General features: G+C 34.8%; 1 protein-coding gene across 1 annotated transcript; it reads left to right on the top strand.

The window, feature by feature from the left end:
• The first annotated feature begins 10938 nt into the window (after positions 1-10938).
• On the top strand, positions 10939-11889 carry LOC128982464 (uncharacterized). The gene has a single exon (XM_054401424.1). It carries the CDS (start codon positions 10939-10941, stop codon positions 11887-11889), a length of 951 nt encoding a protein of 316 aa, XP_054257399.1.
• The last annotated feature ends 8406 nt before the right edge of the window (positions 11890-20295 follow it).

Here is a 20295-nt window from a genome sequence, read left to right as displayed (position 1 = left end):
TCACGGAGCTAGTGACTTTAACACTCTAATTCTTCCCGCAGTAGTGGTTTTGTAGGGTCTGGTTATCCTTATTCTATTATACACACTGTTGTATGCTGTCTACGTCAGCTTTCAGACGAGCGTACTGCAATCCATATGATCACTGCACGCAAAGCCATCGGCGATTATTACAGGTTCCATTCTTGTTGAATTTTGGCCATTTCCCAAATTTGTATAACAACTATGGGACTTTTGTTGAATATTTTGGGTTTCTGCTCTGGCTCACGAAGTGCAATGTTTATTTTTACTCCCATGTAGAACACCTTCTTTGTATGGTAACCGACGATCGCTGTCTGAAACCAACCTAACGTCGAAAACTATGAATAGGAACCCATATACAACGTTGAAGCATATATAGTATCTATAGGTCTAACAATTTACTCAATATTCCTTGATTTTATAGTACTTGCTCTGTTATAAATTGTCATACAGGGTTAGGCAAAGATCTGGAACCCCCCAGTTAACCTTTTAACGCGTTGCAATAGGAAAACAAATCTCGGCACATATTTACAACATAAGATATTGCACTTTTTCATCAAAGTTACAACTTTGCCCCAGCCCCCAAAATGGGGTATTTTAGAGGCAGACCCAAATTTTAAAATGTAAGCACCTATCATGTGACCCCTAATTTAATGGTTTTATCAAGAGAAATTGAATGGCACAACCCAAAGGTAAATATCGAACCCCTAATCAAAATGGCAGCCATTCCAATTAGATGAGCAAGCAAGATAAAGTCTGAACACCCCCATTTAACTTTATATCGTGTGGCAGTGGGAAAACCAAACTCGGCACATGTTTACAGCATAAAAAATGCCTTTTGGGGGCAGCCCCGAATTTTCAAATGTAAACACCTATCATGTGACCCCTCATTTTAAAGGGTTACTCTAGACAAATTAAACAGCGCAAACTAAGAGGTCGATATCGCACCCTAATCACAATGGCAGTCATTTTAAAATATCCCCTGTTCACTTTTTAACAGGTTATAGCAGGAAAACTAAACTCAGCATACCTTTATAAAAAAAGAGAATTCACCTTTAGGTCAGTATTAAAATTTTGCCCAGAACCCCAAAAAGAGGTATTTTGGGGGTAGCTTCAAAATGTTAAATGAAACTGTCATAAGCGCGAGCGAACGCACTTTTAATGCAGCCATCAGAAGCTCTGTTATGAAATTGAGTAAGTAAAATTAAGTATGGCTTATTTATAATGAATTTATTAATTTGAATTTACCTTTTTGAGGGATAAGTTTTGTATTTTAAATTCTTTAAACTGTTTCCCTAAAATGGGGTATTTGTGGGGGCAGCTAAAAAGAATTACCTGTAAAGACGCCTTGAGTGGTTCATAATTTTTGAGGTCTTTATAAAAGAAGACAAATTGTGCAAACCAGACTTTGTCATTTACTCCTCAAAAATCCACATTGGCAAACAATAACTCTTGGAGCAAACTTTCACCGGCTTTAACATTCTAGGACACTCCTTATTAACATTCCTTATCAGTAACTATCAGACTGGCATTTGGGTGAGACTAACCACTAGCCAATGTAGGGTGTTTTATAATTTTAATGAAAATGGAGCTAAGTGAACAAGAGTGGATCACCATACTAATTATGCGAGGATATGGTGACAGAATCATTTAATAATTCTTTTCCTGAGCGTAACCCTATTTCAAAATCAGTAGTAATAAAAAGTGTTCAACGTATTGAAGAGACAGGCAGTGTCAAAGACCGTCCCAGATCAGGAAGGCCGAAAACTGCTACAGACGAAGAAAAGTCATTGGATGTTTTGCAATCTGTTGTAGAAAATCCCCATGTCTGTAAAAATGTTGTTGCCCAAAGAGTACAGATCTCCCAAAGGCCAGTAGGTAGAGTTTTACAAAACAGCGGTTTTAAAGCATACAAACTTCATTTAGTTCAGGAACTGTCTGAGAATGACTTTGATCGTCGAGTAGAATTTGGCGAGATAATGCTGGTAAATATTGATAACAATACTATTAGATTAAATAGCATTGTTTTCTCGGATGAAGCAACTTTTATGATAAACGGAAATGTCTACAGCATAATTGTCGCTATTGGTCTGATGTAAACCCTCGCTGAATGAGAGAACAACATACACAACATCCGGGAAAATTAAATATTTGGAGTGGTATTGTAGGAGACAGATAGAAGTCTGTACAACAATGTATCTTTGATATGTTCAGCCTTTATATACACTAAGTCATTCAGGTAGAGTCGAATCACAAACTTATTCAGCTTTAGTTAGAGATACAAGAAGGCCATACAACAAAATCTTCAGGTAGCATTGATTTACCACTGTTTTGCCAGAACAGGTTGCTCCAACAGCATTCTTAAGTCTGAAAAGTCGTAAACTTTGCCATGGTGATTGAGAGATGGATCAACTAGATACTCGATGGTGGAATGAATCAGCCGACATGAATGTATGTCCTAGCTAAAAAATTATAGTTCAATGGTTTGAGTGTTTGACTCCAAAGAGTTTATGATGTGCACAAGGTAGGTCATCAGGCACAATTTTTTATTTTGTGTGGAGCAGTTGTGAAGCAATAGTGTTATATGGGTACTGTCTCTGAATTTTTTTAAAAATGCATTAAAGGAACTAACTGTTTTCTCATTCTTTTGCCCAAATATGGCCTCATGCCATATCACCGCAATTATCCTACCATACTTGCTATATTGCCACTCGGAATGAAACTTTCATTGAACGCAACTACGCGTTTAGTAAAAACTTTAGTTTTGAAACCTTCCATCCAAGGCAACATGATAACTTTTTGCAAGTCACATGAATAATATATGTGATCTTTATTATCAGTGTTCGAATGGGTTTTGAAAAGATTTCTTACAGCATTATTTCTGGAAATATGATCAGACCACGCGTTGCAAGTACTACCTACATTCAGGGTTTAAATAAGTTCAAGATTTGTGGCCAAGACGTTTTGATGCATGTTATTTATTGTGATATCACTAGGGATGTAGCTCCTCAATCGAGCGTGTTCTCTTCGGTATTGTGTAATGGATGGGTTGTATGACTAAATGTGCCTTTAACACTTCTCTGTAAATTTCTGTTGGTGTAGTACATTATTCTCGGCCATCAGGAGAAATGTTTGTAGGGTCTTTTTTAACACACAAGGCATTGTAAAGAACTGTCAGGTTTTTTTTAGCAGCCTAAAGTAGTAAAATGTGTCCTACGTACTTGGACATTTTCATAATTTTCGTTTGTTAGAAAATACTTCAACGAAAACTTCCTTGACAAGCTTTCACTGCCTCTTCGCCTCTTAACTCCATACCTGGTTTTCGAAATCAATAAAAAGTCTCTTCAGTTCAGTCAATTTCCTCGCAATACATAGAATTGATTTGTTTTCTTCTTGCTTCTGAAATATTTTCAGTGAAATTCAGTCTACAAGCTTGATACGGAGTATACAAGTCATGTTTTTATATAGTTCTCTTTCTTCTGTTCATGTTTTTCTTGTTTACTTAAAACTGAATTTTCGCTAATTCGCGGTGTTAATTGTTTTTCGTGAGACCTACCTCTGTGTTTCTTCGGGTTGTGTGTTCTCAGTGAAGTAAATGACAAGTGCCTTAAAATAAGCCTTTGATAAAGCATTTTACTCATGAGTACTTAAACGTCTGTAAGCGCTTCTCGCAGTGCTGTTCATTGGTGCAACACAGCTACTGTAGCCCGAGCTGGGACTCCCGAGCAGAGGTACAGCGTACCAAGAGAAAAATATTATTATCAAAGGCTTACTTCTTAATTTTACTTCATACTTTTACGAAGTCTATAGGGTAATATTACAAATAACAATTATTACGAAGGTTACATTTGATTAATATTAAAATACTCACTTCATGCATGTACTCAGCATGGACTGTTAACAGGTGATATGCATTTAGCTCCTGTGGCAACACCTTAAACGTAGCGTTCATGTGGAGCCTTGTCGTTTGTTGCAGCATGGGATCATTCTGCAGCCGCGGGGATATATAAACTGCCGCAGTCCAGCCCTCTTCCTGCCCCCCTATCAGACCACGAAAAAAGTTTCCAGCATCCTCCATGCCCTTCGCCCCTTTCATGTGGCTGTATTCGGGTCTTTCAAGTATTGCCGCAAACTCAGCCAATGAATGCAGCATTGGAGGCTGGCCTCGTCTCCGAAGGCGGTAGAGATTGGATCTTACGGAGGGATACCCGACCAGAGGCGCAGCAAGAGGAAACCTAAAGCAAATTTATTCAATGAATTTATTTATTCCATCTATACTATCAATATAAGTAACGTTTGCGCACAATGATAAAAAAAAAAAAAACTACTCCTATGATGTTCTCCAATTTGTTTAAATAGGTTAGTATCAGTATCACAATTAAAAAAACACCCATTCTAAGCTCTGCTCTTGAAAAATTAGTTTTTCGTTTAACACTTTATATTAAATTTTAATAATATTAACATTACTCATAAGCCCCCTGCAGACGGGGACGGTAGTGGCGTCCAGTAGACCTATCCATTTAATGGCTGCCAGTAATTGTCCGCCTACTGTCTACGTGTGATGAGGTACTGGACGCTTCAACGGCCAGTAAAGACAAAATAGTTTGAGTTTACTGGCCGCTCAGAGGACAGTGGTGTGGTCACGTGACCTACTGACAGCCATTTTTCCTAACCTTAAATGTTCTAGTCGCAATTAGATTAGAGCAAGAGCACTGAGGAAACTGTTGTCGGTCCGTGATTTCCGAAAGAAATGTACAATCTAGGCCTATTATTAAGTTTTAACCTATAACTTATTGACGCTGGACACATTCATTTAACTTACTCCAGACATGAAACTTGAAATTGTGTTTGCTGATACTCGAAAAAATATTGCGAGTGATTGATAGGAATCACCATTGGCTAAAAATCGGACTATGGGATCGGGGGTGTATGGGGGGTGTTTTATGGAGTAAAAAAAGGGTTTTCCCATTTTTGACCCTAAAAACAAAAATTTCACAATTTCTTTCCAAACCATTTTGTGTAGCTTAAAAAGCAAATAATTAAGCATATTGAAGCGTTATTGTGTGCCTAATAGTTACGGAGAAAATTCCAAAAAAATTTAAATTTAAAATTCCCATGTGATTTTTATATGTTTTTATGTGTTATTTATGTTTTTTGTTTGTGTCCAACAGAGTAGAGGGGGTTTTTTAGTGAGTAGTCTGTGATAGATTCAGGAGTCTCACACTACAGGCTGGCTACCTGTGTGCGTAAAAGCATTTTCCCTCCTCTCCCTTAAAAAAAATATTATTTTTATGGAGAATAATTCAACTGTTGTAGTTTGCTTGTTTATGAACATATTTTGATTGAATTTGGAAAATACATTCATTTCTCAATAAACTATTAACATTTTACAGCAAAAACACTTTTTTACCATCCCTGTTGCAGCAAACCTAAGTACTCGTTAAACTAATTCTATTTAAATAGGGAATAAATGTGATATTTTTAAGGAGGCATTTTAGTGTAAATCAAATCAGGATGGTAGCAAATTTGCTTAGTTTGCAGTTTTGCAGTGGCGGGGGTATTTACTATATCTTCCAATTCTTCACAAAACATTTATTACTTCATCGACAACTTCTTCAACAACTTCATCCACTGCGTTTTCGTATTCCAAGTCAAATTCATCCATTTTGATACTGAACAAAAACACTGTGGTGTCACACTGGCCGCCACTAAAACAGTTTCTGTGGCAGCCAGTACTGTCCCCGTGTGTAGGGCTACTGTCTTGACAGTACAGTGGCCGCCACTTGTGGATGCCAGTACTGGACGCCACTACTGTCCCCGTCTGCAGGGGGCTATATGAATAGTCAAGAAGCTATGACAGTTTTAAGAAAATGTAAATAAATAAATTGTTGCATATGCTTGAAAAAAAATCATCTACAGTATAGAAGAAAATAAATAAATACAGAATAAAAGAAAATAACATTTCAACGAACACTATTTAGCATTGACTATAGAAACACTTAAGGCGGATCATTAAGCACGGGATGAATACGACCATTCAAAAACTTAAGATTGTTTTTTTAAAGCAAAACAATATACACTACTACGCTAATAATGAGTATTACCATTCACTAACAGGTTGTTCCCAGAGAACTCATATTACTCGCAACTACGCTGGTCAACAGTTATGTTAAATTGTATAACGACTAACGAGTTTCTTATTGAACTATATTGTAAATATTTTCAATATAAACTGTTCATCTGTATAGGGGAATGTGTTGTACCTCGGGACAGTTTGTGAACAAATATTTTTAGTTTTTTTTTTAGAAGGTTTATGTTAGTTTTTTACATACCACATCGAAGCCCAGCTTTTAGGCTACACACTAACATCCAAACATAACAAATATATTGTCTAATAAGGTAGTAAAAAATTATTTTGTAAACCTTTGCACTGTATCCCAAGGTACAACAGGGTGTTGTACCTTGGGATGTAGAATTGTTGTACCTTGGGACTAAGTGAAAGGTTAGCAAAAACTTCAGTTTAGCAAATAAAACTTGTTTAATTCACACAAAAAGTATAAAAATGAGAACAAAAACCCAAAACAGATTAATTTAACCACAATATTAGTCCATAGGCATTTCGTACGCATTGAAATCAACAGGAAACTTTATTACTTGCTTCAGTCGCTCAGAGGTTCCTGATGTTAAAGGCGAAGGTACTTTACAGATAATATCTTCCTCGTCAATTTCATAGGGAGTTTCATCTCTTAATATGAAAGTCTTCGCTCCTGTTTTAACAAGGTATTGAATTTCATATACAATGTCAGTTTTCTTTAAGACTTTTGCAACATAGTACAAAATTCTCTTCTTACCGGCAATCTTTACCAAAATATAATCGTTTGGTTTTATTTCAGCACACTCAATAGTTGTCTCAAGTTCTAATTCCATTTCTTCATCCAAAACTCCTTGAATTAGTTGTTGCATAGATGCATCACTATCCTCATCACAAGATGGAAAACTAATGTGCTCATGCTCATCTTCTGAACTAGTGTCGTATTTAGTTTTGCCTTTCAATTTCTTTCTGGGATTATTTACGTTTTTCTTGTTACCAGGAAACAATTTCTTGTTAACAACGGATTTCCTTTTCTCCTTTATTCTTTTTTGCTCTTCAATTATCATCTTTTCGGGAGTATCAGTCAATATTCTGGTTTTCCTGGCTGCCTACCTCTTGCAGTTTTCTTTCTGGCCGCAGCTTTAGGAAATGGGTTTACCATTTCTGGAGTCACAATTCTATTTGGTTGTTGTGCAGACGTTGAAGGCATCAGTACTTTAGGCCTACATGTAGATGAAGACGGCTTGGCTAAATTTTCCTGTGTGGTGAGAGTTGATGAATCTGATCCAATTTCACCTGTTGGATGTTGACCGTCTGTAGTTTCTGTATTTGTCTGCTCACGGTCTGTTACATAGGAAGAAATGAACTCATCTTCTGTAAAAATATTTCTGTTGAATGGATGGATTCCTGTAACTTCAAATCACTTTTCTATGTTTTCTTTGGTAAATGCTTTGTTGAAAGCACTCCCTACCAATCCAGCTACATCATAGATTTGGATGGGCTTTCCAGGATTGGATAGCATCCAACCATTCATTGCGCTATTGTAGTAGCCTTTGTACGGCCCAAACACCGTCCGATCTAACGGCTGCAGCTTGTGGGAGGTGTGGGGCGGGAACGTTAGCGTATGTGACAGGAAACAGCTGTAAATTTTATTGTCTAATTAATCTAAATTCTTTTTTGCCTTTGTGTAAACAGTAGACATTTAAAGTGAAGTAACTGACAAGTGCCTTAAAATAAGCCTTTTATAAACCATTTTACTCATGAGTATTAAACGTCTGTAAGCGCTTCTCGCAGCGCTGTTCATTGGTGCAACACAGCTACTGTAGCCCGAGCTGAGATTTCCGAGCAGAGGTACAGCGTACCAAGAGAAAAATATTATTATCAAAGGCTTACTTCTTCATTTTACTTCATACTTTTACTAAGTCTATACTGTAATATTACAAATAACAATTATTACAAAGGTTACATTTGATTAATATTAAAATACTCACTTCATGCATGTACTCAGCATGGACTGTTAACAGGTGATATGCATTTAGCTCCTGTGGCAACACCTTAAACGTGGCGTGCATGTAGATCCTTGTCGTCTATTGCAGCATGGGATCATTCTGCAGCCGCGGGGATATATAAACTGCCGCAGTCCAGCCCTCTTCCTGCCCCCCTATCAGACCACGAAAAAAGTTTCCAGCATCCTCCATGCCCTTCACCCCTTTCATGTGGCTGTATTCGGGTCTTTCAAGTATTGCCGCAAACTCGGCCAATGAATGCAGCATTGGAGGCTGGCCTCGTCTCCGAAGGCGGTAGAGATTGGATCTTACGGAGGGATACCCGACCAGAGGCGCAGCAAGAGGAAACCTAAAGCAAATTTATTCAATGAATTTATTTATTCCATCTATACTATCAATATAAGTAACGTTTGCGCACAATGATTAAAAAAAAAAAAAACTACTCCTATGATGTTCTCCAATTTGTTTAAATAGGTTAGTATCAGTATCACAATTAAAACAACACCCATTCTAAGCTCTGCTCTTGAAAAATTAGTTTTTCGTTTAACACTTTATATTAAATTTTAATAATATTAACATTACTCATAAGCCCCCTGCAGACGGGGACGGTAGTGGCGTCCAGTAGACCTATCCATTAATGGCTGCCAGTAATTGTCCGCCTACTGTCTACGTGTGATGAGGTACTGGACGCTTCAACGGCCAGTAAAGACAAAATAGTTTGAGTTTACTGGCCGCTCAGAGGACAGTGGTGTGGTCACGTGACCTACTGACAGCCATTTTTCCTAACCTTAAATGTTCTCGTCGCAATTAGATTAGAGCAAGAGCACTGAGGAAACTGTTGTCGGTCCGTGATTTCCGAAAGAAATGTACAATCTAGGCCTATTATTAAGTTTTAACCTATAACTTATAGACGCTGAACACATTCATTTAACTTACTCCAGACATGAAACTTGAAATTGTGTTTGCTGATACTCGAAAAAATATTGGGAGTGATTGATAGGAATCACCATTGGCTAAAAATCGGACTATGGGAACGGGGGTGTATGGTGGGTGTTTTATGGGGTAAAAATAGGGTTTTCCCTTTTTTGACCCTAAAAACAAAAATTTCACAATTTCTTTCCAAACCATTTTGTGTAGCTTAAAAAACAAATAATTAAGCATATTGAAGCGTTATTGTGTGCCTAATGGTTACGGAGAAAATTCCAAAAAATTTTAAATTTAAAATTCCCATGTGATTTTTATATGTTTTTATGTGTTATTTATGTTTTTTGTTTGTGTCCAACAGAGTAGAGGGGGTTTTTAGTGAGTAGTCTGTGATAGATTCAGGAGTCTCACACTACAGGCTGGCTACCTGTGTGCGTAAAAGCATTTTCCTTTTTAAGAGTTGTTAGCCTCCGAATTACGTTTGAATATTTATAATGGTTTAAATACCTGCATTCAGTAATCTATTATGCTGCTTGTGGCAACTATAGTTTCGGTTCACAGGGAACCATCTTCAGGCCGTACAAGGCGTCGTTATTCACTTCCATATATGAAGGTCGTCATAAGTACATAGAACACGAACACACAAAAACACACATTGACACGAACATTTAACATTAAAAATACCGAGTACTCGGGAACACGAGACAGGTGACGCGACCGGGTGGAAGTTGTAACTCGGAGCTAATAATGAGTATTACCATTCACTAACAGGTCGTTCCCAGAGAACTCATATTACTCGCAACTACGCTGGTCAACAGTTATGTTAAATTGTATAACGACTAACGAGTTTCTTATTGAACTATATTGTAAATATTTTCAATATAAACTGTTCATCTGTATAGGCCTACAAATTTGTCTAAGTAAATTAAATTATGAATGAAGAGTGAACGTCTACCGAAGAAAAATTACATAAACAATTACTTTAAGAATTTCAATACTGTAAGTTGAGAGTCTTCATCACCCTAGGTGTGGTTGCATTTTGGAGGGATATAGCCTTGTGTGGGCAAGGAAGTGTGGACGCAGGACTACAAACATACAAGGACTAGCCCAGTCCCTTGAAGTGAACGCGTGCCGCCTGATGCTGCCCCGCCCCATCGATCTCTATTATTACTACAGCTGGATCGCGCGCTGCACTGCTCAGAGATACACACGTATCGGTCCGCCGCTCCCCCCACCACGCAAGGGTGTTACTGTCTCTCTCTTACTCATTACGTCTTATGGAGTTTCCGCGTTTGTGCTCACAAAATACGCTATATCTCTGTTCATAGTGGCTCGATTGTCAATTTGTTTACACAGTTGTAATCTGCATGAAATTGCGGAGATTATGGTATAAGTTTCATATCAAAATAATTATTTTTTAGATTATATTTATACTTAAATCTATTAAATACGGTTTGTTGATGCCGCTTTTTAAATTAATTTTATGAAGTTGTTATCATTGTTAATGATTAATTAACTTAATTTAGCATACACACTTATGTTTTTAATGTTTAATCTTGTGTTTTTTATGCATTTAACATGTAGGAGAGGACCCATGCTGATCCGCAGCTTTAAAATAAATATATTATCCAAGAAAATCAAATTTATGATTTTTGATTGAGTAATACAGTATCTTGAGCTTAACTGATGCAAACGATCAATAAATCAAATTAAAGCATATACGTTACTGATTATTTTGAGTCCAGAACATATCAGTCCAGCTCCGTCCGCCGAGCTGATAAGACCTCTGCTTATCTCTCTGTGCACGTTTGCCTAGTAGTCTATACTGTGCAAGCATCAACAAGTTTCTAAAAGTGAATCTTTTGATTTCAAGCTGTTAGTTTTGTGCTTTTATTAATTATGTCGACCTGTGGCGTCTGTAGGAAGTGTTGTGAAGGTGTTGGAAACTCTGTTAAGTGCACCGGTTGTGGTAGTGTTTTCCATGCTGACTGCATCAAGAAGCAAGATGGTGAAACAATTAAGCCACGTGCGTGCAAAGATTGGAAGTGTAGAGACTGCAAACAATCTGCGGTAAGTACAGGCAGTGGCTCTTCAACGACTACAACTTCAATAACAAAAGAGTTTTTCTTAAAAGTCATGGAAAATGTCAAAAATGAGATCACCAATGAACTTAAAGGTGTGAAAAAGGACACTCTTGAGTTAACCACGTCAGTGCAGCACCTGTCAGATACTGTCGACGGTGTAGTTAGTCAGATGAATGATTTTAAAAAGGAAATTATGTATATTCGGAAGGAAAATGAAGATCTGCGTGCCAAAAACAATACATTAACCTCACAACTTGGAAAATTAAATGAAAGGATACGAGATTTGGAACAGTACAGCAGAACAAACAATGTGGAAGTTAGTGGGATTCCAAAAACTGCTAATGAAAACGTCAAATCTTTAGTGAAGGACATTGGATCAGCATTGGGTCTGGAGGTGGAGACAAGCAGCATCGCAGCAGCCCACAGAATCCCTTCGTACAATAAAACCCGAGTGCCATCCCTGGTGGTACAGTTTACGGAGAGGACAATGAAGGAAGCATTTATCAACAAGTTTAAGGAGGCTAGGGCAAGGAATGAACACCTCACGGCTGATAAAGTGAACAACACCTTTCCCCGGGACAGAGTGTTCGTGAATGATCACCTATCTCCAGAAAACAAGATCTTCCTATCCAAGTTGAAGCAGAAGTGCGCTGAAGTCGGTTACTCTTTCGTATGGTGTCGAGGTGGGAAATTCTTTGTGCGGAAATCTGAAGGTGAGAAGGCGATCAAAGTGAGTACCTACGAGGAGATAGTAAAGATCAAATAACTGTTCTTCAGCTGTACCTAATTTCTGGTTTTATAAGGATTTTGAATGATTTAAATTTTATTAACTTGGTTTGAAAACTAAAACATGGTAGATACAAATTTAAATAATTACGAAACAAACTTATCTGTCTTTTATGACACTGAAATTAACATTACTTTTAATTTTATATATGCAAATATAAGATCTTTAAGAAGAAACTTTAACAACTTTCTAGTAGAATTAAACAGTATTAAAAGCAAAATTCATTGTATTGTTCTTAGCGAAATTTGGATCAAAGATGATGAGGTTAATCTATATAAAATACCTGGATTTAATAGTTTTGCTCGTTGCAATGACACTTACAGAGCTGGAGGTGTAATTTGTTATGTAAATGAAGAGGCCAATGTATCACAAATTAATATTGAAATGATTACAGCTGATGTTATGGTTCTGAAGTTAAAAATAAAAAACACATTTTTTAATGTTTTTAGTATTTATAGATTGTTAATGTACTCTGAAATTACTTTTATAAATGAATTATCTGATAAATTAATTGATTTGAAAAATAATACTATTTTTATAGGAGATGTGAATATTAATTTGTTAAATTCTAGTCATAATAATGTACAGAACTACCTTAGCTTGTTAAATAATCATGGTTTTATATCTGTTGTACATAACCCAACTAGAATTACCAACACTTCTAAAACGCTTGTTGATCATATTTTTATCAGACATGCCAATTTAAATATATTCAATAGTGTAATATTTGATATAGGATTAACTGATCACTGTTTATTAGGTTTAAAGATGTACCATTCAAATAAGAGCATTATATCAAAAGAACATGATAGTTCATTCTATTTTCAAAACACTGTGAACTATGATTTAGTGAAAAGAAAATTAGAAAGTGAAAACTGGGAAGAATGTTTCATTACAAATGATGTAAATTATAGTTACAACATATTTCATGAAAAACTAGCGTCTATTGTAAGTAATTCTATGCTAAGCCGTAAACAAAACAGACTACATAAGTCAAAATCTTTCAGTCCCTGGATAAATTCAAACTTGATTAAAAGATTAGATAAGCGTAAAAAATTGTATGCTATACATAAAAAAAGACCTTATGACTTAACTTTCAATAATTATTTCAACCGTTTCTGTGAAAAATTACGAACAGATATAGATACAACAAAAAATGATTACCTAACAAATAAAATTAATAACTGTAATGGTGATTCAGCTCAATACTGGAAGGTAATCAATAATACAATAGGCTGGAAGGATTGTAAGAGTGTCACAAAGATTGAGTTAGATAACGGCACTGTTATAAGCGATCCAAAACATGTGGCTGAAGAAATAAATAGTTACCTAATCTCAGTGCATGACCTTGGTCAAGGTCATGGGTGTCCACTCCCTCCCCAGCCCCAACCATTGCACTTCCAACCACATTCCTTTTACATTACTCCAACCACTTACAATGAGGTTTTAAGTATTGTTAATAGCTTAAAAAACAAAAAGTCTACTGGCTTTGATCATTTTACCGTTGATTTAGTCAAGAGAATCTGTGAATTTATAGCACCCGTCCTTGTTCATATAATTAACTTAAGCTTCTCAAGCGGTATATTTCCTGAAAAATTAAAATCCAGTGTAATTGTTCCGATTTACAAGAAAAGTTCCTCTACAAAAATTGATAATCTAAGACCAATTAGTTTGCTATCAGTTTTTTCCAAAATCATCGAGAAAATGAGTTTCATAATTAAAAGTAAGTTGATAAAGTCCTTCATCTGAAAACTTATACGTATGCATATAAGTTTGTATGAGTATATCAATATAGGGGTATATGATTTTGGGGGAGACTCGACACTTTTTAATTATTACATTTGGAGAGTATTTGATGTTATTTTGAACAACAGGTCACTCACAAGAGGGTTACGCTTTAAGGCACCCTAAAACCCTCACAACTATGAAAAACCTTTATCGATGTAAATTTTTTAGGCAAATATATTAAGCAAGCATATCAATATGCAAATATATCAATATGCAAGCAAACTGATTAAGAGGGTCAGGACTTTTTTGATCATAGATATTATAGACTGTTAAACCCAATGAAACATATTTCTAACCTGGGAACTAATGTTGCTTCATGTTCTTTCACTTAGAGGAGGTTCCGCATTCAGACACTTGAAACATTCCTCTTTGTTTGGTACTTTTAAAATTTTTGTTTGTTTTCGGAAGTGCTTTAAGAGTGCTTCGGTTTCTGATGTAGTGCAATGTCGTTTTATACTAGAGGCCTTGCGCTTCTTTGTTTTAGTTGTTGAACTAAATTCTGCAGTTGTGTGCTGCGTAACGTGTTGTGGTGATGGGTTTTCTGTTGCCAAATTCAGTTCTGCCGTCACTGATTTCTGTTGTTCTGTAGGAGTTATACCTTTATTGTCATTATCACGGTCAGACACTAATTGAGTTTATATTGTTTCTCCCGAGAATATTATTGATGTGAGCCCCAATAGGCGCTCACGGACACACACAAAGACACAAATATATATATATATATATATATATGGATACTTTTTTATTCTCTGACTTTTGTTTCAAATTTTTTTTGTACATTTTGAATTTTCTGTAATTTTATTGTCCTGAATAACTTCTTGACCAGCAATGTATGTCATTCGAGTATCGGTCCTGATAATGATTGGAGTGTCCAATCAAAATCACCACTGGTCATCATCATCTTTTATATATACTGTATTTACTGTATATTAGTATATAGTTATTAACAGTATAAGTCTAAAAAATGTACGTTTGAAGTGGACATATTTGAGTTTCTTTCCGTAAATGTTCTAGAAAGGCCTGATACAGCTTTATCGTAATATAATTATGTTAAAGCTCAATAGAAGTTAGTCCACGTTGAACTACATGTGGTTTAGTGATCATGTATACATCATGCGTGTGTGTTATCTTTTTACAAGGGTATACATATTTAATTATCAATATATAGTATTTTTAAGCACACAGACGTTGTATTTTCCCCATTCCTCAGTTGGATTTGTATTGTTCTCGACATACAATTCTATTATGTGATTTGTTTTTAATTTCGGATAGAAACACCACCCTTCTTCAGCATTCAATTATATCAAGGAAATAATCCATCCGGCACTATTTTCTCAGGAAATTTTACGATTGTGTATTAGTATTGTGAAGTGGGCATCTTTTCCAAAAGAATGTACAAAGACAAAATAAAAGATACAGTTTAAGCCGAAAAAGTGTTTTAACTATAACTATTGCAAAAAAAAACTATAATCTTAAAAAGATAAGAGCAGACAAGTAAGATACAGAGGATGCAAGCATATCGGGCATTTTTAGCTCTGGTATAATCTGGTGGAAATTTACTTTTAACGAGCAAGGAAGAGCCCGAACGGCGATGGCCATATAGCATTTGTTGTAGATTGAATGAATAAAACCATTATAAACTAATTTTGTGATATGAGAGAAACTTCTCTAGTGATGTAGTTCGGAGATAGATTGTCCAATTTAAAAATGCCAAGGGAGGTGTTTGGACGGAATGGATCTCCATAGAAGTCACTAACTTTTTCGAATAGGATTTGACGAATAGGCAGCAGCAGTTATCGGGGGAGGAGTGTGATAGTCTAAATGATTGAAACTGGGACATTTTAAATTGCATGGCTGAATCACAGTTTGTAAGAATAGGTCCTAGGCAATGTGTTTTCATGTACTGCGGTAGGGTGGAGTGGTTTAAACTTGTTTTCATTTTAGAAAAGGGGTGAAAATTGATATCTGCGCTGAATATTTTACCAAGTCTCTTTACAATTTGTTGGAGAGGTTTGTCCCGTTTCCTAACAAGCTTGTTAATTGTGTAAGAAAATTTTCAAACTTAATAGCAAGACATGAGTCTAGTGGTCCGAATGTTGTGGTATTATCATCAATGTGAGTAAGGCCGTGTAAATTATGCGTTATGAATTGTTTTCCATAAATTACTTCAAATGTTTTTACAAAATGACGACAAAGATTTTTTGCATAATCTTTATATACATCACAGTGACGTAAAATAATTGTCATCGACACATGAAGTATTATGAAACGGTTGTAAATGTCTTGGTGATCTGCTGATAAAGTCATTTTTAAGCCAATTGTTACATTCCAACGTTTAAAATCATCTATGGATCTCAGTTTACGACAGAATCCACGAGGAATGTAGGCCTACCTCTGAAGGAAAACTAGTTTTGTTAATATTTATTTATTTATTTATTTATACACAATTTACAATAGCTACAGGTATAAACCCAAAACAGCTATAATGAAAAATAATACAATATTAATACATAGAGTGAAGAACAAAAAAATACAAAAAGTGCACATAAATAGACAATACAAAACCAGTGATGATAATAGTAAAAAAGAGTGAATACAAGTTAATAAAAATGGACAACGTTTTTGAAAATTTCACTTATTTTGGCTGCAAATCTAAAGGGATGGATTACATTACGTAAGCAAAGCGTTTATCTTAAATTCAAACTGGTTAATAGTGTCAGAAAAAACATATATTTTACTATTGTGGACATTTAATAAACGTAAGCCTGTAAAAAGTGAAAAACTGTAAAATTGAACAGTGTTACAACGAGGGATATAAAATAAAATTGACGACCTTGAATTATTATTGTTATTATTTTATTAATATTGTTGCCATTACTCTTGATTTAAATTTGCAAGTAGGCGTGCCAAACCTCCAAGTTGAAAGCGTAGTGCGCATTACCCCTAGGCAAACTAAATGCATATAGTCTAGTGGAAATTATGCTACAAAATGACGCCCTGGAACCTTTGTGAGAGATGTAACACCAACATGAAAATCTTCACCTTCTTTGGCTAAAAAACCAGTGTGTGATCAAGCTTTGCAATCCATATCTGGGAAAGACATCCATTGTTTATCCAGTATCCTCTTTGTTTACACCTGGTGCATGAGGAGTAAACCGTATGAGACTTGACACCTAAAATAAATACCTTGGCTGGGATATCATTACATATACAGTTAAAAATAACAGGTATCTTTTTTCCACATAACTATTCCAATTTTAATTAGATAAATCATTTTATCCACAAAATAAATCAAAAAATATTTTGAAGAAGGTTTGCTTTTTCCTTGGTAAATTCTTACAGGAAACACTTAAGATCTTATAGCTTGTACATTGAAAACTGGCCCAGAATTGGCCATACTTCATCGCACTGCTTCCAAAGAGTTGTAGTCCATCAATACCAAATAAAAGCTTTATTGAAGTCATACTTTCCGTAACTGCTGACAATTTTAAAACTAGATGCAATTCCAATATGGCAATAATTACCAGGGTGAACTGTTTTGAGGCGAACAGAAAATGGCCTTTACTTCAGGGTGCGTTCATCTGATGGAAATGTTTTGAAACAAGTATGGGTTTTAAGAATACAAAAAGGGGCAGACAATGCAATATTTATGGTTAAAACTGTACTGGCCAACTTCTTAAAGTCGTTGTCATCAGTCAACATACATTGATCGAGGATTTCAGGTTACAAACTACTGACTCATACAAACACACACACATACCTACAAATGTGTCGGAACGAGATCCGTGTAAAAATCCAGCTGTTGGAGATCCAGCAGAAGGGGTGCTTTTTTGAAGAAAATACGTGATAATCTATTTAATTAATATGTCTGTTACATGTTTGTCATGCCATATTTCAAATAATGCAAAAAAACTCCATTTGATTTTTCACATTCATAGTGAGATCCAGTATGTAAGTCGATATGAGATCCACTTTGGCCTTGAAACTGGCTCTAATACACGCGTATAAAATGTCACAGTCAAACTGAGATCCGACACTTTTTTCTAATCTGAATGATTTCACTGTCATTGGCATTGCTTCAAAGACTTGTTTGTGTGTTCACTGTCTATTATATAAAGACGGTCAAGTAGTATAGTTTGTCGCTGCCGTTTTTTGAGAGTCGAGGTTTTTGGGTCAACTCCCCGCCCACGCCTAATTGCTAGTACATCTACCATTCCCTTTCCAGTTGATGTATTATATTTCTATCTTATCTATATATATTAGGTGTATGAGTTGTTTAATATTGTCAGTATAGTTTGTCGGTATCGTTTTTTGGGCCAACTCCCCGCCCATGCATAATTGCTAGTACATCTACCATTCCCCTTTCTAGTTTGTTATATTATATTTCTGTCTTATTTATATATATTAGTCGTATGAGTTGTTTAATATTGTCAGTATAGTTTGTCGGTATCGTTTTTTGAGGTGCGTTATCAACTCCCCGCCACATGCCTAATTGCTAGTACATCTAACATTCCCTTGATATATTATATTTCTATCTTATCTATATATTAGTTGTATGAGTTGTTAAATATTGCTATTCTCTTTTTTTTATGTTATTCCAATCATATTGTATAAATACCTCTTACTTTTAGTGTCATCCATATGAAATAATATTTAAAATTTTCTTAATTTTTAGATGTATTATTGTTTTATCAAAAGTTGGAACCTATATAATGTACTTAAATTTTAACAATTTTGCTGTATCTTTTGATATTTTTGAGATACAAGTGATTTTAAGTCTTGCTACAAGAAAATACTCTAAAATTAAAAATTAATTTAAAATAGCTTACAACCTTGTAAATTGAAGACACTAATACAAGACCTACTTAGTTGGAATATAGTTAGATATCAAATTTAAGAACAAAAGATTTTTATAGTTACAGAGGACCTTTACAAGGAAATAGAATGTGACTTGAATTTTTTTTATACCTCTGGTTATAGTAAAGATATTGTCAAAGCAAAACATCTCTATAGACTTATATTATTTGATCTGTCTTGAAACTGTGCAAGATTACTATGAGAATGTTGCAAGAATTAAATCTACAAATAATCATCACCTTCAAACCTTAACTAGGGATAAAAAGTACTACATTTTCATGATGTTAAGAGGTTTATTGTACAATATGGCATCAATAATATAACAAATTTGTTACTAGAATACGTATGAGTTTTTACATCAAATACTCTAAAATTTGTCCCCTTGAGTCATAAACATCAAGTGAACGTACTATGCAATAACAAATACATTTATTATATTGAATTGAAACATGAACTATTTATAATATTACTTTTGTGTTATCATTATAATAGACAAATCACTATGGCTATGCAATGTAAATCTGAGAGTCAATTGTCATGATGAGCTATAACTTTTAATCTAAATGTAAAAGTTATTTAAACATACATATATACAAAAGTACAATACTGTACGACAAGAAAATAGAAATAATATTTGCTACTTGTTTTTACCCTATTCGTGTTAATTATGAAAATTAATCATGGAATTTCTGGATTGATTAAATGAAATACGATGTCTTGTTTAATAATAATATACATGTTTGTGTACTTTTATACAAGTAAAATTAGTGATGTTTTCATGCTAAAAATGTTTAATAATGTCATCGAACATAACAATTGACTGTGGCTTGTTACTTTGATGTGAATTGTCTTTACTTAGTTACTTAAATTTCACACATTTCTCACAATTTGTACACAAATTTTACACATTTCATGTAATATAACAACTAACTTTGACCGTGATGTGAATTTATGTAAAAATATTTTACTCAAATTTCACACATTTTACACAATTTGTACAAACACTTCACACAATATAACAACTTACTGTAACTTTGACGTGAATTTGCGTGAAAAATTTACTCAAATTTCACACATTTCACACAATTTTATGTTATGTAACAACTAGCTGTGACTGTGATGTGAATTTGTGTCATTTAACACAATGTATCGACTAACAGCAACTATGATGTAAATTCGTCATACAATTTTACAACTATTAACAGATGAATGGTGGCTTGTTTGTACATATAAAAATAAAAATAATTGTTAATCTGGACTAGTCTAAATTGGCTATTAGAATAGAATTATATTACAATATTTACAATGTGCATAACTGAAATAAAATCTCAATATATACAGTGTCTGTTTACACGTAATTCTACTTTTTTAACATTTGAAAATGTATGCCCACTTCCCTTTAACTGATACTCTCGCATTTCATTCTTGATTTTATCTAATTCACTATCAACTAACTCTTGCAAATTACTAGAATTATAAAACCCTTTGTTTTTCGTTTTTAGGTTTATAGTCACCACATCGTCTCCATTTAAATACTCCACTTCTACTAGTAAATTGGCTTTAAAAGAGCCAAGTGTTTCTAAGCATTGCTGGAAAGTATTTACTATTTCTGGTTTTATATTGTAAAGAAACTCTTCTAAATTTGTGGATGATTCAGGATATGCAGCAAATGTTTTTACCCTACACCTAAATGTGCAGGGTATTTCCTGGAACAATGATCTGGACATTTATCTTCTTTTT

This window comes from Macrosteles quadrilineatus, unplaced genomic scaffold (genome assembly GCF_028750875.1).
Source record: "Macrosteles quadrilineatus isolate MER2022 unplaced genomic scaffold, UCM_ALF_1.0 Scaffold_359__1_contigs__length_87484, whole genome shotgun sequence".
Classification (NCBI taxonomy): Eukaryota; Metazoa; Arthropoda; class Insecta; order Hemiptera; family Cicadellidae; genus Macrosteles; species Macrosteles quadrilineatus.
This window is presented reverse-complemented; position numbering and strand designations above follow the sequence as displayed.